Genomic DNA, 17305 nt, shown 5'->3' with positions numbered 1-17305 from the left:
CTCTTACTTTGGCTTACATGACACCATACTTCTGTTTTTCCCCCTACCTCTCTGGCCACATCTTAATCTCCTTTGCTCACACCTTAAATTATGGTATTCCAGCTCAAATCCATCCATTTTTGTATCTCCATTGCTACTATTGGAGTACATAAAGATCACCATCATGGATTATCACCATCGTAGATTAACAACTAATCTGAATTTCATACTTCTAATTTTTCCATTTTCCAATCCAATCTATAACATTGTAGCCACAGTAATCTTTCTAGAATACATTAGGTCATGCCACCACCACCCCGTTTTACTTTCCTGCTTTAAAGCCCTTCATCTGTTTCCTTTGTATTAAAATCCAGTACCCTTGGGTTTTAGCCTAAACTACTTAATAGGGCTTGTAAGATCCTCATGATTTGGCTTCTGCCCCTTTCCTACCTCTTCTGTATTCTAATCACAGTTCTGGGCCCTCTGGAACATTTCCTTCAGACTTCCCTTAAGCCCCTAGACTGGATTAGGAGCCACTCCCTGTGCTTCCATAGTATTTTGTGCTTCCCCTATTTATAACCTTGATCCCTACATTATAATTGCTTGTATGCTCAATTGCCTCCTCTGCAAGCTCTATAAAGGTCTGTTTTATTCACCATTGTATTCCTAGCGCATGACACACAGATTAAAACCCAATACCCCGGGGTTTTAGCCCAAACTCCTTAATATGTCTTGTAAGGTCCTTCATGATTACCTGATGTCTCTATATACTTAACTCCAGTTACTACCTCAAGATTTTTATAAGGATTGAAGGAACAAGCACTTGTAAATGGGCTCAGCTTTGGGGCTGACATTTATTAGGTGCTTAATACCTGGTGATTCCTTTCACTTTTTTATACAATTTCCTTGTTACCACCTATATCCAGGATTTTTAAAAAATAAAATGCCTTACGGTTTTATGGTAATTTAGTTTGTATTTTCCAATTTCCAAAACATTGTTTCTTATCCTTGAAAGAGTTCTGCCAGGTATATAACAAGCTCATTTTAAAGATAAGAAATCTGAAGTCCAAAAAATTCAGTAAGTTCACCTTTGATCACAGTGAATCACTATCACACAAAGGATTATTTTAACACTTCTCAAGTGATTTTTTTTTTTACATCACATCACACCCACTTTACACTCTGCTACCAATGCTTTTTCTGGGAGAAAATGAACAATGGCAAGACTAGGAATGAGAATCAGACTATAGGCCTGAATACAAAAATAGTATCCAGTTATAGTTGCCAGGTCCCAAGAATGATGCCATCTCGGCACTGTCTCTAGAACCAGTTCCATTCCCCCTCTGGCTGGAACTTAGGTGAGCTAAAGCAGGGTTCTAGTAATTAGGATTTTGATTGCCCTTTGCCTAATCAAGAAGCAAAAATTTCCCACAGCCAGAAATCCTTCACAGAGGTCAACCAGTTTGGCCTGAAGAGACAAGAACCTCTTGGGCAGTTCTCAACCCTGACTCATCCCGGGAGCTTTGCAAAAAACAAACAAACAAAAACCCCAAAACCCCCCAAACAAACAAAAACCCAAAACCACCCATGTCCAGGTCCACTGCGAGAGATCTTGATTTAATTGGTTTGGGGTGGGGCCCAGGCATCGGTATTTTTCAGATGCTCCGAGGTGATTCTATTGTGCAGCCAGGGCTGAGAAATCCCTGCTGGGTAAGCAGTGCATAGATGTCTGGGGAGTGGGAGATCAAATACTCAAATTACCTTCTACGCACGCACTTCAGAGACCAGTGAGGTAGAACGGGAACGGCAGAAACAAAGGGTAGAGGGAAAATGAGAAATACGTGCGGGCAAGTTCATTCCAGAGAAATGGCAGTCTCCACTATGGGTTCAGGAAAAGCATCTCTGACAAAGGTTTTCTCGAACTGGTCCCTAACCAGCCCAGTTCGGTCGGAGCCAACTTTAGACATATGCATATAGTGCGCTGCGTTCTCCTGTGGGAACGGGTCATTTAACCCCATTTTACTGTTGAGATGACCTAGGTCCAGAGACCGCGAGGCGCCTTGTGCGACGCACACAAGTCCTTTGAATGGAAGTTGAGCCTGAAGGGACGCAGGACTCGGGGTGTTCAACCCAAGGTCTTGAAGCGAGGTCTACACACCCCTCACCGAAGCCCTGAATCCCTTCGTGGCTTGGCTGTCGGCCTCACTCCTAGGAGAACGCCGGCGGGTAAATCTCCGCCTCGTTTCCGCCTCGGGCTGAGGGAACGTGGCTGCACTGACCCCTCCACCGAGTGAAAAGAACATTGTTTCCGCCAGGAGAGACCCGGCAGCCTCAGCCCACAGCCCGGCTCGGGTGCGGAGCGGCGCCTTCGCTTCCGGCGATAGCGTTGACTTGACGTCACTTCCGGGCGCCGCCGTAAACGTCAGTGTTGGGCGCGTATGGTGGCGGTGTGGTTTGGTATTCAAGTTTGGTCTCCGTTACCTGTTGCGAGCCATGGAGAGTGACTTTTATCTACGTTACTACGTGGGTCACAAGGGCAAGTTCGGCCACGAATTCCTGGAATTTGAGTTCCGACCCGACGGTGAGAGCGGCCTCCAGCGCCCCGGGAGCTAGGAGTAGGCCTGGGGGGAGGCCAGTGGGGAGCCCGGGGGTCCGGAATGTGCGGGGAATTAGAGGAACGGACTGATACCTGTGCCGCGCGGATCTAGAAGGAACACTCCTGTGCTCTTCCTGTCCATGTGGAGGGACTTCTGTTTAGTGACATTTTTGACCAGCGTGCCTCATTCAGCAAACACTGATTGAACGCCCTCTTTGTGCTAGGCTGTGTTTCACAATCTGGGATACAGATTGATGTGAATGATAGATAAGCTTCCTCTCTCGTGGAACTTGTACTTCTATTGCGGGGAGAGAAATCGTAAACAAAAAAGGAGTCCAGATAGTGATCTGAAAATAAAGCAAAACGATGGAATTGCTGGTGGGCTGCTTTTAGATAGAGTGGCCATTGGAGAGCTCTCTGAAGAGGGGATGTTTGAACTGAGCCCTGTTTGACAAGAAGGAGCCCCCCTTATGAGGCTCAGAAGGAAGAGCATTCTAGGCAGAGGGAGGAACAAGTGTCAAGGCGGTAGGGCAGGGATGAACTAGGCATATTTCAGGTGACCAATATGGTTGAGAGTAGTGACCTCTGGGGAGAATAGTAGGAGATGATGTGGGATAAGTGGCAGGGGTCACACCATGTAGGTCTTTATAGGCCATGGTGAAGAGTTTGGATTTTATTCTAAGTGCAACAGGAAGCAACTGGAAAGTTAAGCAGAGAAGAGATGTGATCTGTGCTTGAGAAAGTATGCTAATTAGTGGGTGCAGAATAGGCAAGAGTGGAAACAGGGCTACTTATTAAGAGACAGTTAACAATTGTCCAGACAAAAGCGATGTTGGTTGGGTGGTAAAAATGGAGAGAAAAATTTAGGGTACTTTTGGAGGACGAACCAATAGGACTTTGTAAATTACATGATTTAGGGAGGGGCCACAGTGGTGAAGGAAAAGGAATAAAAAATGACGGAAAACTCCCACTAAATGGGGGCACAAAGATGAATCTGACAAGCTGAATTTTATGAAGGAGATAGATTTTTAAACAATGATAAGACAGTATTTTAGGTGCTGTGGTAGAAAGAAACAGAAGGGACTCTGGGAGTAGAAAGAAGGCATCTAATCTAGCCTAAGGGTTCAGAGCAGGCTTCTGGCATAAAATAACTTGGGGGCGGGGGAATGTGTCTTTAGTGGCTGTAGGAGTTGTTTAGGCAGATGAGACTCAAGAAGGTATTTTTGGACTGCATTTAAGGCAAAGAGAATGAAAACCAAAAAGTGCATGGGATGTTTCAGGCAGAAACCAAATAGTCCGATTAACTCCAGCTATGGGAGAGAGGACTGTTGCAGGAGTGAGCCTGGAAAGGCAGGGCAGGGGGCTCAGCTTAACAGTATGCCATGTTAATTTGGATTTTATCAAGAAGGCAGTGGGAAGCTACTGTCCATATCACAGTATTAGGAGTAACCTAATCAGATCTGTCTGTTACTACATCAGTTTGTCCACTATAGGGAGAATGAACTGAAAGGACAGACTTGAGGCAGAGAAACAGTGCAGTGAGGCATCAATTAATTTGGCTCTTTTTACATGTGTGCCTTCTATTCTATGGGGAAAAAAATCACCTCTTCTGTTTCTTTGTATCTTCTCCTTCATACCCACCATATACCCAAATTAGCCCGTTGAATGCACATATGCACAAAGGGCCTTATAAACCAAATGTGCTAAATAATAAAACAACTTTTCCATCATAGGAATAGATCAGAATATTGCACAGTCACATGGTAATATATGTAAACAGTATTTTACAGTTTTCAAAAGGCTTTCACAACTCATTTGAGCCTCTGGAGGCTCTCCGTGTAGGTAAGTTCCCAGTTACTCTCCCTGTTTTCAGCTGAGATATGACGTGCCTGTCACAAAAGAGTCTGCCTATGTTCTTTTATCACATCTGAGCTACCTTTTGCAAGAACTGTAATTCATTGTCAGCTATATTTTTGGCTATGAGGCTATTTAATAGCCTGAAGTGAAGAATTGAAAAAATTGTTACTGTTGAAACACCAGAGGTGTAAATAGTTAATCTGGGTGTCGTGCTCCTAATGCTGAGGTTGCCCATTCGATTCCCACATGGGCCAGTGAGCTGTACCCACCACAGCCAAGATTGTGAACAACGGCTCTCCCTGGAGCTGGGCTGCCGTGGGCTGCCGGAGGTTGGCTTGGGCTGCTGTGTGCTGTCAAGAGCAGCCGGTGGCCAGTGTGAGTGGCCGGCAGCCAGCAAGAGGTGCACTGAGCTGCTGTGAGAGACCGACCAACGACCGGCAACCGACTGCCTCAGCCAGGCGGGAGCACAAGGCTCGTAATACCAGCATGGGCCAGGGAGCTGTGTCCTATACAACTACACTGAACAACGGCTTGAACCGGAGTTGAGGGGGGAGGCAGAAAAAGGGGGGGGGGAGTAAATCTGTTAGACACTTGAGGGGAAAGTTAGGATACATTTTAAGCAACAGCTGATTGTCTTAGTAGGCTAATGATGTTTTATTCATGTTTTTATTATACATTGAATTTGTTTTTTGCCCCTCATAGGGAAACTGAGATATGCCAACAACAGCAATTACAAAAATGATGTCATGATCAGAAAAGAGGTAATGAGTCTTCTGAGAGCCTTTCATTCACTACGACTTAGCCTTTTGTCTTGTTTTTGTTCTTTCTGGGAGTAGTATTGAAAGATAAAGAATAGGGAAGTATAGAGTTTGTAGACAGCTTCTAAAGTTTTTCTCAAATCTACTTTTCATTTATATTTTGTTTCACAATGCTGAATCAATTACTGGTAATCATTTGATGTCTTGCAAATCTCGGTTTGAACCCTGAACCTACTACTTACTAACCATGTAACCTTGGGCAAATTCCCTGGCTAAACTTGATTAGTCTCAGTTTCTTTATCTGCAGAAACAAATAGTAATAAAACCTACCCCTCACTCACATAAAGTGTTTGGTATGTTCCCTGGTACAAAGCACTCAGAGGAACTCTTTAATTTGCATTTGAATGGGGGAAGGGAACATGGGGAAGCAGTTAACACTATTGAATGTATGTCAGATGTCAGGTCTGGCACTAGATATTTTATGTAAATGATCTTATTTACCCTGATAGTAAGCCTGTGTGATGGGTGGTATTATATACCCTTTACAGGTAAAACAGTGAAAGCCCAGATATTACCATATTTGGCCACGTATAATGCACTCGTGTATAATGTGTTCCCGTATATAATGTGCACCCATGTTTTTGACCCAAACTTTCAAGGAAAACTATCGTTTTAATTTTTTAATTCAAATTTTTATTTGTATATATTTAGATACTTGTTTTTTGTATTATAAAAGAATATTTTTTATTTTTTAACACATTATGATACAAGAAATTTTATGTACTGGTAACAAATTTATGATATTTACACATCATAGAAGGCCAAGAACTCTTTGTCGTTGCAAGTTTGTCGTAAGTTCAACAAAACGAATTATCGTAGTCCAGGATATTATTTTGTATACAAATATCATTGTTGATTTCTGGAGTTACACTTTTAACTCATAATCATAAATAAAAGAATGAAAAACATTTGTATAGATAAGGAATTAGAACTACCCATGTATAACGTGCATCCTTCTTTTTCCCTTACAAACTTGGGCAAAAAAGTGCACATTATACAAGGCAAAATATGGTAATTATGGGACTCGTTCAGTCACACCTGCTCATAAGACAGCAGGAATTCAAACCTATGCCTGCCTTTGTTAAGTCCATGTACTCCATTTTGGTGGGATTTCTACCACATCTGTAATTTCATCAAAGCTATTCTTAACCACTGTCATATTTGAAAATATCTTAACAGTCAACATATTTTCATACTATTATATTTAATTAGCAGTTTTATGTTTACCCACACCTGTCAGCATCCTCACTTTTTTTTTTAACATAAACTTATATGTAAAATGTATTTTAAAGGCTATGTTTCTGCTCTTCAGAAGCATGTCGTCTAGATACGAATAACCATGGTTACTCACAGACCTTTTGTTTTGGGTTTGGGTGTGAGTTGGGTATGTCGGCAAGGAGAAGGTCCATGTGAACAGGATGTGCCAAGAAGTAGAAACAACTAGTAGCGGGGCTGAGGTGTAAGTCATTGGGCACTTCTGACCTTGCCCTCTTCTTCAGCATGTTGAAGTCAAGCCTGAATGTCTTCCCATTTACAGAGGTGCCAGAAGTAAGTTTTCAGGAGCAGTTTTTTGTTTTTTTGTTTTTAACCTTTTATCGCTGTCTGAATCAGAAACCTGCTTTGGGATACAACTTAAATTCTGTTTTCTAATTTGCTTTCAGGCTTATGTACATAAAAGTGTGATGGAGGAGCTGAAGAGAATAATCGATGACAGTGAAATTACCAAAGAAGATGATGCTTTGTGGCCTCCTCCTGACCGAGTGGGCCGGCAGGTGAATGTTTTAGCAACTATCCACAATGCAGAAGTCTTACAAAAGTTTACTGCTGTGCATTTAACATTCAATCCACTTGTGTGTGTGCGTGCTCATGCATGTTATGGAGGCCTACACAAAGGAGATTACCAGCACCTTGGTCTAAGGAAGCAGTAATCCCACAGAGAGGAACAAAGAGAGCAAGTGGTGCTGCTGACCACCTAGGGCTCAGCCCTGAATTTCTTCTTGTGATCCCCTCCCCATCTTCGCAGAGTTTTTGCTGTCCACCTCACTTGCTAACTACTACTATGGACAAAGCAGTGTGAACATACAAAGATAAATAAAACATAGTTATTTCAACAGTCTACTCGAAGGAAAATCATGCAAACAACTTAAGTATATGAACCACTTCTCTCAACCTCAGTTGCTTCCCTCTGAATTCAGACTTCTAATTGATTTCCTTGTTTCTCCTCTTGTCCTGTACAGTCCATTTTTTTTATCTTGAAGCCAGAGTAATCTTTTAAAATGTAAATTTGTTTATGTACAGCAGGCCCTCGAATAACATCATTCCTTTAATGTGGTTTCCTTATAATATTGATGAGATGTCATAGGAACTTAACTCTTGTTTATATCAATTAACCTATGATAAAATTGGTTTTGTTATACTGCATCGTTTTGCTTAAAGTCACAGAACCTATCGATAATGTTAAGTGAGGGCTTACTATATTCCACCGATTTTAAACTCTCCAGTGGCTTCCCACTGCATTTAAAATCCATACTCCCACCTTATCTTCTACCAGTCTTACAACCTCTGGCTGTGTCCAACCTCATTGGCCTTATTTCTGTTCCTCAGATATACCTAAGTTGTTCTTAGTTTAGGACCTTTGTATTTGCTACATGCTGCCTGGAATATTCTATCCAAGACTGTCTTTATTATTGAGGTCTTCATGTCACTTCTTCATTGATGTCTTGCCTGTCCATCAAATCTAAAAATGCCCTTCCCCTTCATTAAAAAAAAAAAAAATCTATTGTATTCTTAGCATTTATCATTGTCTAAAATTGTCCTATGTTGCCCAGAAAGGTTAGATTCTTGGTATTTGTAAAACACAGATTTATACATGTTATTCCACACTGTTTACAACAAAAACTCATATACAAAACAACTATGTAATTTTTTCCAAATTCCAGAAATGGTGGAACCTTATGGATACAACTTACTCTGAGTATGAACTATTCAAGGGCTAAACTAGTATTTATCTCTTTGTTTCCAGTACCCAGTACAGTTTAGTGCTCAGAGTGAACTTGTCTTATGTATTGTAGAGTTTGTGATTTGGCAGGTGATGAACCTTCCTCCTGTGCTTAATGAAAACTCCAGTACAGTTTGACTTCGTTTTTTTTTTTAATGTTTTTAGGAGCTTGAAATCGTCATTGGAGATGAACACATTTCTTTCACAACGTCAAAAATTGGTTCCCTTATTGATGTCAATCAATCCAAGTAAGAACATGATCCTTATATCCAGATGTGTCTCTTTTGCAGCAGATTGATATGAAACCCTTAACCAAACTGGGACCATTATGGTAAGGTCTGGTACAAATGCAAGACCAAAGGGGCCAGCTTTGTCCCTCTCATTGGAGAGAGACTCTATAAATTATTTTCAAGGGCTTACTCCCATTCCTTTTGGTGTTTTATTCAGCTATTGCTAATAAGAATTTCTCATTGACACATACACAGAGTAATGCCATAGGAGCAGCCAAAGTTGGTAAGAATCTGGTCAGAACAGAAAAATGAAATAATGCCAAAACAAGTGCATGAGATAAACTGTGGAGCCACTAAATCTGAACACCTTCTTCAGTGTTAGTCATTCAGATTAGCACTGGAAATTGTTTAGAATATAAATTTAAAAATTGGTGTTGTCAGTAGGGCAAATTATGAGGCTGAGACATGAATCGTACGTGCAGTCTCGTCAGAATTTGGCAGCCTCTTTGACTCTTGTGTTTTGAGGATTTGGGATTAGGTATGCCTCACTTTTAGTACATGTTGGGCATACTCGTCCTTTGGACAGTCTCGTTATGCCGTGGTAATCTTCAGCCTCTTAGTCTTGCTTAGTACTACTACTTAAAAATTTTTTTTTCCTAATTCTGAAAGTAATGCATGCTCATTATAGAAAATACAAGAAACAGAAAAATAGAAAGGGAGAAATCACCCAGAAACCAATCAATTAGACAACTCTTAATATCTTGAAGTATTTGTCCCTTTTTCTGTGCAGTAAAAGATAGTTCTTTAAAGGCACAAAAAATACTGAGATCAACAATCTGTTAATGATTTTTTTCATTTAATGTAAGCATTTCCCCATTTACAAAAACCTGAATATTTTAAATGACTCCATGATATTCCATTTTAATATATAGCACATAGCTTTTTCCTTCTTTTTGGACTCTTAGTTGTTTTCAGTTTTAATTCTGTAAATACCTTTATGAATAATATCTTGGTATAATCTGAGTTATTAAATGGTATTGTCTTGCCAGTTTTTCTTGGCTTTTTAAACATTGTTTTTCTCTTGCATTTTAGGGATCCAGAAGGCTTACGAGTATTTTATTATCTTGTCCAGGATCTGAAGTGTTTGGTCTTCAGTCTAATTGGATTACACTTCAAGATTAAGCCAATCTAGATTAAACATTAGTATGGACACAAGGGGTTGAGGATGGGAATAGCTGTTTTTAATTACCATTATGCGGAAATTTTTGTGTATATCAGCGCAATATTTTTTTTATAAACTTTAAATGATTGTCTTTAATAAATGCATAACAAAATGTAATTTTATTGTTTTTATAAAGATCTGAACGTGTGAACTCTTCTCACTTTTTAAAACACTAATATCCTATGTGAAGTAATTGAGTCAGCTCTGTACATTTAAATACCAATTTACAAGAAATAAGAAAATAGAGAAACATGTTTAAAAAATATAGTGGGAATCCCATCAGCGATATCCAGAGGAAACTGCAGGGCAAGTGATCTGGTTTCTTCAATAAATTACAAACATAAAATAGAAATGGAGCAGAAATCTATAAAGATTTGAGATATGTAATCAGTAGAGTTTGGATCCTATTTGGATCATGAGTCAGAAAGTTTTAAATTATTAATAACATCGTGGAAACTTGAACACAGGATATTTGATATTAATGAAGTACTATTAATTTTTTAGATGTAAAATATTGTGGTTGAATTTTTCCCCCAGCTTTCTTGAGATGTAATCGAGGTTGGGTTTTTTTAAATCATCTTTTATAGATACATCTGTAGCTATTTCAGTATGGGAGAAAATACTTTGATTTAATATATTATAAGGGATAAAATGCCTAGTCTCAAAAGTTTTCCAGTACGTTTTAAAATCAGAATACCAACAGCCATTAAAAACTAACACCTAATTGGTACAGAGAGTGTGGGAATTGGTTAAGCAGCTACATCTGTAGATACATTTTCTTGCTGCTAAATTGCACGGCTTCCTTAGTGAAGTAAATTGCTGGCTGAAAATTGTGCGCACTAAAAGGAACTGGGCCTTATTTAGTAAGTCTCGTTTGACTGAGGCAAAGTGAGCGGGCTAAAGCTCACGTCCCTGAAGATAGGCCAACCTGGGACTCCTAGGTCAGTACACACACACACAGACACACACTATGCCTCCTTCAAGATACCAGGGCAGCAGGTTAGGTGCATATCGGGGACCTGAGATGTCAGGGTTCCTGAGTCCAGTGCACTCCAAGTTGGAAGAAGGGTACTTCCAAGTTGGTGGTAAAGTAGATATCAATAGTCACTCCAAAAAAGAAACGATAGTGTGCAGCTCTGAAGGCTATAAAAAGACACGAGAGGGCAGGTATAACAAGGTTCTCTAAATGTATAAGGATAAACCAGATGGCAGCCCAGAGAAGTGCCAGCTGAAGAGGAGTGTCCACTGGACGTCTCACGCACAATGAGGAGGGCGAGTAGACAGGGGTCTCCGGGGGGAAGGAGGAAGGAGCAGTTTAGAAAAGAAAAAGGCCCCATTCCCCAAATCTGCGAAGCTGACTTTGGACAGGGAGAACAGACATTACCTAAGGCCTCGAAGGCAGGCACCCAATGCGAGGTTGAGTAAGGAAAAGAGTCAAGAGCCAAGAAAGAACTGAAGGGCAGGAAGAATTTTGCTGTCGTATCCCTCAGACTAGCTTAGTGCCGGCACGAGGTCGGCGTTCAGTCTCTGGAATTACCGATGGCTGAAGCAGGACGAGGGTGGGAGCACCGGCTAAGTGCTGACTCAAGTTACCTCCACCGTTTTGCTCGCCTAACGCAAAAAACAAAAAGCCCGGCGTGAGCTGGAAACAGGCGCTCGCGGAGACCCGCCCCGCGCTCCGCCCGACGCAAGCTCCAGGCTCGCACAGAGGGTGCGCAGGCAGCGCCTGCCGTTTACGACGGGCCGGAAAGTAGTGACCACATCCCGCGCCGTGCGGAGCCCGGCCGCTATGGGGGTGAGGCGGGGGCGAACAGCCGCTGGGACAGGGACGGGGCAGTGGCGAGGACCTAATAGGCGGGAGCTCGCGCCAGGAAAGAATGAGGGGACTGGGTTCGCGTCGAGGAGTAGAGGAGAAGCAACACTCGTCCCGGGACTGGGACGGGGGGTAGGGGGAGTAGGCGTGTGGCTGCGCCTGCGCGGTTGATGCAGCCTCTGGCCCTCCCTCTCCTCAGAAAATCGCGCTGCAGCTCAAAGCCACGCTGGAGAACGTCACTAACCTCCGGCCTGTGGGGGAGGACTTCCGGTGGTACCTAAAGGTGCGACTGGAGGGGTGGGGCCATTGGCGGGGAGAAGGGAGGAGCATGGAGAGCCTGTAAGCGCTTCGAGGTTCCGGGTGGGGGCGCGTCTCCGGAAGAGGGTGGGACGCCAGGGGCGGAGCCCGGGAAGAGGGTCCCCAACCTGATTTCGGAGTTGAACAGGAGCTCATCTCCAACGAGATAATTGTTTTACCATTAAATGTCATTTTTTAAAGTAGAATTTTGTTTGCTTTTTAAAGTTTATCGATTAGTCCTTAATTGGCAATGCCTTGGAATTCCTTTTGTAATTTTATTGTCCCTTAAATGTTTAATGGTATGTAAACAAATACTAAACTAAAGGCTACTTGAAGGGATTTTTTGATTACTTAGTAAGGAGAATAATTTCACGTTCTGTTTTATTTGTTCATTAGGATTTATTGTGAAGTTGTTTAATTTTGTGCATGGCTCCACCCTTAAGGTCCCCACCCATGCCGGTAAATCTGGTACTCTAGTACACGGTCAAGAGGTCCCGTTCTTACCAAGCAGTTTGAAGCCTTTCACTCTCCCAGATCCCAGAGCTTTTGCTCTGTTTTCCTCTTAATCTAAATCCCAGCATCCTGCAATACCTGGCAAATGCCTTCTCTCTTTCAGGAAGCCATCTGACCACGTTTATTTCTATGTATTTTGAAGCCCAAGTGCCAGAGCTGATTTGGGAAATTGATGTTCTTTGGTTTTAGAAAGCACAGAGTCTAGTGGAGACAGAGAAATAGAATAACAAGAGAGTAATAAATACTTATACCAGGGACATAGAGGGCCTGTAGGAACACAGAGGAAGCTCTTAACGCGTAAAGTGGGTGGTGCGGCCTGTTGAGGTCATTTCTGTACCCAGGAGCCTTGAGTCCCCAGCTACACTGGGCAATTCTTAGAGGAGGGTGGGGATGCCAACATGAGAAACACGTTGGCCTGTTCTTTGCTCAGGGATAAGTCTGGTTATGTTCTTGGTGGAGCTGAAGTGAAATTACTGACAGGAAGGTAGGTTATGAGCCTACCTTCTTGCTCTTTCCCCAGCATCTGCCCAACTGAGCTAATTACTTTACTAATACTCTTTTCCTCCCCAAGATGAAATGTGGCAACTGTGGTGAGATTTCAGACAAGTGGCAATACATTCGGCTAATGGTAACTGCCCGCCCCACCACTATACCCACACACATGTACATCTCTGTGTAGAGATACGGGGAACCTGCGGCCCTCATCTCTGTGGTCTTTGGATCTTGCTTTTTGTGGTTTGGGAGGGCAGGCATTAGTGTGATCAACACCGGGAACAGGCTTCTTTGGGGTGTGAGGCAGAGTTCAAAATTAAGGGGAAGCCCTTTCCTCAGTCTCAAGAAGCCTTCCCAGTATTCTTGTCCTAGCAAGTCCCTCACCCTCGATGGGTCTTGGTCTCCTCAACTGGATAATAAATGATGGGACTGGATCTCTTCAGGACGCTATGTCTAATTGATAAGTGACTAGAGGTTCTGTTTACCCCTTGCTAGGACAGTGTGGCACTGAAAGGAGGCCGTGGCAGTGCCTCCATGGTCCAGAAGTGCAAGCTGTGCGCAAGGGAAAACTCCATCGGTAGGTCAGACTGAATGCTGAGCTCTGTCAGGCTAGCCCCTAGCTTCCTGGCACCAGACCAAAGGAGCCCCGTGTTACCTGTGGGTGGACCCAGGCCTGAGATACCTAAGCTTCTGCAGCAGACTCTCCTAGAGCCACATCTGGGGAGCTGGGCTGGGGCCAAAGTGTGGACTCAAGTCAACTTTTTTATGTCTTCTGTTTTATGTTTCAGAGATTTTGAGCAGCACCATCAAATCTTACAATGTAAGTTGCCTGCTATAGTGGCAGGCATTCTGGGATTAAATCTAAGCTAGGAGCCAGGAGGCCTGGGTTTTACAGTTACAGTTGCACCACAGTGACCTGCCATATGACATTCATTCATGTGCTTATTTGTTCATTCATTCACTGACTCATCTAGCAGTCATGTATTCACCATACAGTGAGTGTCTGGTAGGAAAAGACTCGTAAACAGGCTATTGCAGTGTTTTTCTAAATACAGGGCTGTGGGAGCTCAGGGGACATCTGATCCAACCGGGGCACTCAGTTTCCATCCCTCTGAGCACTTGCCTTATCTGCATCTTAGGGGAAACTAGTGAGCCTTCTCTGAACCATGGGTAGGATAGTCCTTTGAATGGTACATCCCATCCTTGATGTTGTCCATGTTATTATGTAATACATTATTGTATAACATTAATTCCAGAGATGAAGGAGAGTGTATTTGCTTTGGGTCTGTTTGTTTAAAGGAGGGCAGTTAACTTGTATTCATCCATTCCTTCTTTGGTATTTTTGAAAAATGTCTGATTTATGCCAGATTCTCAGCTTTGTCCAGAAGTTGAAGAGAGAAATGAGAATCTGTTCTGAAGTAAATCATAATCTAGTGGAAGAGACAGAGTAGCAAACAAAAACAAACCAGGGCCAACGGAGAAGTGCTCCATCCGTGCCAGGCACGTGGGTGGTGTGCAGGACATCACATTACAGTGAATGAGAACGAGAGTGACTGTGTGGGTGTGGCGCTTGGGGTCTCTGACCAATGGGTCAGGTAGGCCTGAATTTTCTGGCTACACCACCCCTCTCAGAAGTGCCCAAATGGGATTTTTGAAATCCCATTTCAAAGCTTTAAGTCAGCCCCCTGACTTAACAGCATGGCAGATGGTTAGCAAAGCACTGCAGCTAAGTATACTGGGCCACTTGGATGATCTGGAGACCTTGTAGCTTAACGTTCTTGTTCAAATCTGTGATGTTGATCATTTTATTTATCTTTTATTGAGCATAGTGTTGGGTTCCCTGCTGGGGACTTTACACATATTTCATAGTGTCACAGTAAGCCTGTTACAGTTTCCTCAGCTTCATTTGACAGCGCAGAGGGGAAGAGAGTCAGATCTCTGCCTCGCGTCCAGGCAGGCTAACCCCAGAGTCCATACTCTTTGTTCTGCAAAGAGTATGGTCTCATGGGGAGCAGGTGCCCAAGGCAGCTTTTTCCAGAAGAGGATGTGTTGCTCCTGAGTCCCATTCTGGGCTCACAGGGCAGTAAGGGCCTGCTTGACAGGAGGGGAAGGGCAATGGGGTCATCCTGAGGGCCCCGCTGGGCCCACCTCCTCAACATACTTTCTTTCTAGGCTGAAGACAATGAGAAGTTCAAGACAGTAGTAGAGTTTGAGTGCCGGGGCCTTGAACCAGTTGATTTCCAGCCCCAGGTATGTATGTCTTCCTGGGGGACCTGTGCCTTTGGAGAGGGCATATAGAAAGTGACAAAAGAACTTCGCTTCCTACAGAGACCACGGACTAGGGGTTCTCTTTTCCAATAATAATTATTAAGTGCCTGCCATATGTTGGGCACCATACTGGTCACTTTTACGTTACCATATTTAGTCCTCACAATGACACTGTGAAGTTATTCATCCTACTTTGCAGATGAGGAAAGAACTTCAGAGATTTTGCAACTTGCCCAGGGTTAGTAAGCAATAGAACTATGTTTGCACCCAGGTCTGACTCCAGATCAGTGCTCATCCCACTTCTATATTTCATCCTGTTTTCTCCCATGCAAACATCCAAAGTCTGGATGTTTGCTTCTGATTATAATGTCAACTAATTCTTTCTTCAGCCATATCTAATTTGCTGTTAAACACATCCATTGAATTCTTGATTTCAGTTACTGTTATTCAGCTTTAGAATTTTCATTTGAATTTTCTCAAATTTTCATTTGAGGTGAAGCATTTACACCTCACAACAAGCCTGTGAGGGAGGCAGAAGAGGTAGTCTTGTCATCCCCGTTTCATAAATAAGAAAACTAAGGTCCGGGCATGGAGGAGGTGACATGCCCAGGGTCTTTCAGTCAGGGGTAGTGAAAGCGTTTACCCCACACGTCCTGCCTTCTGGTCGAGGACTCTAATTGGGGGAACCACTCTAGTCCCAGGGCAACTGCCAGGCTCTGGAAGCTCAGCAGTTATTGCAGAACAGCTGCCCACACTGCATCTCTGCCCTCCCTTCCCAAAGGTATGAGAAAAGCCAGTTCCCTGGCCAGGCCTCACGTGCCTCTTTTCCCTCAGACTAACTGCTGCCTTCTTGTCACCTGCAGGCTGGGTTTGCTGCTGAGGGTGTAGAATCAGGGACAGTCTTCAGTGACATTAATCTGCAGGAGAAGGTATGGCACTTGGGGGCCTTGCGGGGTGCTGTAGGGCACCTGGTGGAAATGACCTTTTTGGTGAACAAGGCTCACCAATGGAAAGCTGACTCTGTATCTTTGTGCTTTTTGTTGGTGATTTTGGTGTTTAAGATGGCCCTTCATGCTAAAGTGCTATCTAGTGTTCCACGGGCAAGAAGGCTGGGATGTGCCTGCTGGAAAAAATACATGTTAGATAAGCTTTGTTTAGACAGGAGTTAATAGTGCTGTTGGCTGTGAGTTCAATTTTAATGAATCAACAATATATTAAAAAGGTGTTTTTAAACAGAAATGTACAAGAAACAAGGTTATGTATTGATCAGTTGAAAAAAAATGTTATCTGAGGCTCCCAGGAACTTATTAACCTTGTATTTTTTCTGGGAGCAGTGATTCAATATTCACTAATTCAGTGTTTGTGGTGACTTTGTAGAACATTCCCACAAACAACAAGAATCGACTGTATTATTGGACACGTTACTGCCTTGCAGATAAGGAAGCCTTGTGTTCAGGCTGCAAAGAAAGAAAGGACAGAAACTTCAATTTGCATAGCACCTAATAATAACAGTAACTGGAATTTATTGAGCTTTTATATGTGCCTGGGACTATGCTCAATACTTTTACATGTGTTACCTCATTTGATTCTTTCAAAATTCAGTATGAAGTCTATTATTGTTCCCGCCCCCCTTCTTTTTTTTTTTAAATAGAAGACAATACTGAGGATCAGAATGGTTAAGTGACTTGCCCAAAATCAAAGCTAGAAGGGCTGGAATTCAGACCTGAGCAGTATGGCTCTGTTCTGGGTTATACATGTTCATGAATATCTGAGTCAGCGCCTGAACTGAGCCTTTTAAGTCCCAAGCTGCCTCATGAAGCTAACACAGCTATTTGTTTTTTTTTTTCATAGGACTGGACTGACTATGACGAAAAGGCCCAGGAGTCTGTAGGAATCTACGAGGTTACCCACCGGTTTGTGAAGTGCTGAACCCTCTTCCTGCACAGTTGCCTCCAAGAACTGAGAAGGGACAATGTGCCCCAAGCAGCAGAGCCCACTGAGGCTCATCCCCTCATCCTCGTTTCCTGGCAGCTCTCCAAGCCCTCAGTCTGCATGCTGGGCTCTGTCACAGCTTCCCAAGCCCCACCAATAAAGCCCCGGTTTGTGCTGTACTTGTGCATGGAGGTAGTCAGGTAGCAGCCACTCCCTCCACAAAGAATTCATGTTGGAGGTCTTACTGCTTCCTGACACCTTCCCACAGTATAGACTCTTACACTTGATCC

General features: G+C 43.0%; 2 protein-coding genes across 4 annotated transcripts; both read left to right on the top strand.

Annotated features, from left to right (window-relative positions):
• Nucleotides 1–2381: 2381 nt before the first annotated feature.
• MAGOH (mago homolog, exon junction complex subunit) lies at nucleotides 2382–9813 on the top strand. Its single transcript, XM_033113282.1, has 5 exons — nucleotides 2382–2560; nucleotides 5135–5193; nucleotides 6912–7022; nucleotides 8414–8496; nucleotides 9571–9813. The coding sequence occupies exons 1-5, from the start codon at nucleotides 2473–2475 to the stop codon at nucleotides 9668–9670; spliced, it is 441 nt and encodes a 146-aa protein (XP_032969173.1). The 5' UTR covers nucleotides 2382–2472; the 3' UTR covers nucleotides 9671–9813.
• A 1568-nt stretch (nucleotides 9814–11381) lies between these two features.
• CZIB (CXXC motif containing zinc binding protein) lies at nucleotides 11382–17302 on the top strand. 3 transcript variants are annotated; one of them, XM_033113996.1, is made up of 8 exons: nucleotides 11383–11495; nucleotides 11713–11796; nucleotides 12895–12951; nucleotides 13311–13392; nucleotides 13604–13635; nucleotides 14988–15065; nucleotides 15947–16012; nucleotides 16935–17302. In XM_033113996.1, the coding sequence occupies exons 1-8, from the start codon at nucleotides 11490–11492 to the stop codon at nucleotides 17010–17012; spliced, it is 483 nt and encodes a 160-aa protein (XP_032969887.1). In that variant the 5' UTR covers nucleotides 11383–11489; the 3' UTR covers nucleotides 17013–17302. The 3 variants fall into 3 exon arrangements, with proteins under 3 accessions (XP_032969888.1, XP_032969887.1, XP_032969889.1); XM_033113997.1 differs by lacking the exon at nucleotides 12895–12951 and having other exon boundaries at nucleotides 11382–11495; XM_033113998.1 differs by lacking the exon at nucleotides 11713–11796 and having other exon boundaries at nucleotides 11448–11495.
• Nucleotides 17303–17305: the final 3 nt, after the last annotated feature.

This window comes from Rhinolophus ferrumequinum, chromosome 9 (genome assembly GCF_004115265.2).
Source record: "Rhinolophus ferrumequinum isolate MPI-CBG mRhiFer1 chromosome 9, mRhiFer1_v1.p, whole genome shotgun sequence".
NCBI classification, from domain to species: Eukaryota; Metazoa; Chordata; class Mammalia; order Chiroptera; family Rhinolophidae; genus Rhinolophus; species Rhinolophus ferrumequinum.
Note: the sequence above shows the minus strand (reverse complement) of the source record. Positions and strands in the feature narration are given on the sequence as shown.

What these genes read in the sequence shown, in the direction of transcription:
- MAGOH (XM_033113282.1), top strand. Translation starts at nt 2,473, where the DNA reads ATGGAGAGTGACTTTTATCTACGTTACTACGTGGGTCACAAGGGCAAG. An exon ending in ATGTCATGATCAGAAAAGAG is followed by an intron (nt 5,194 to 6,911) that starts GTAATGAGTCTT and finishes ATTTGCTTTCAG; the next exon opens with GCTTATGTACATAAAAGTGT. An exon ending in CTGACCGAGTGGGCCGGCAG is followed by an intron (nt 7,023 to 8,413) that starts GTGAATGTTTTA and finishes TAATGTTTTTAG; the next exon opens with GAGCTTGAAATCGTCATTGG.
- CZIB (XM_033113996.1), top strand. An exon ending in CGCAAGGGAAAACTCCATCG is followed by an intron (nt 13,393 to 13,603) that starts GTAGGTCAGACT and finishes TTTATGTTTCAG; the next exon opens with AGATTTTGAGCAGCACCATC. An exon ending in ACATTAATCTGCAGGAGAAG is followed by an intron (nt 16,013 to 16,934) that starts GTATGGCACTTG and finishes TTTTTTTCATAG; the next exon opens with GACTGGACTGACTATGACGA.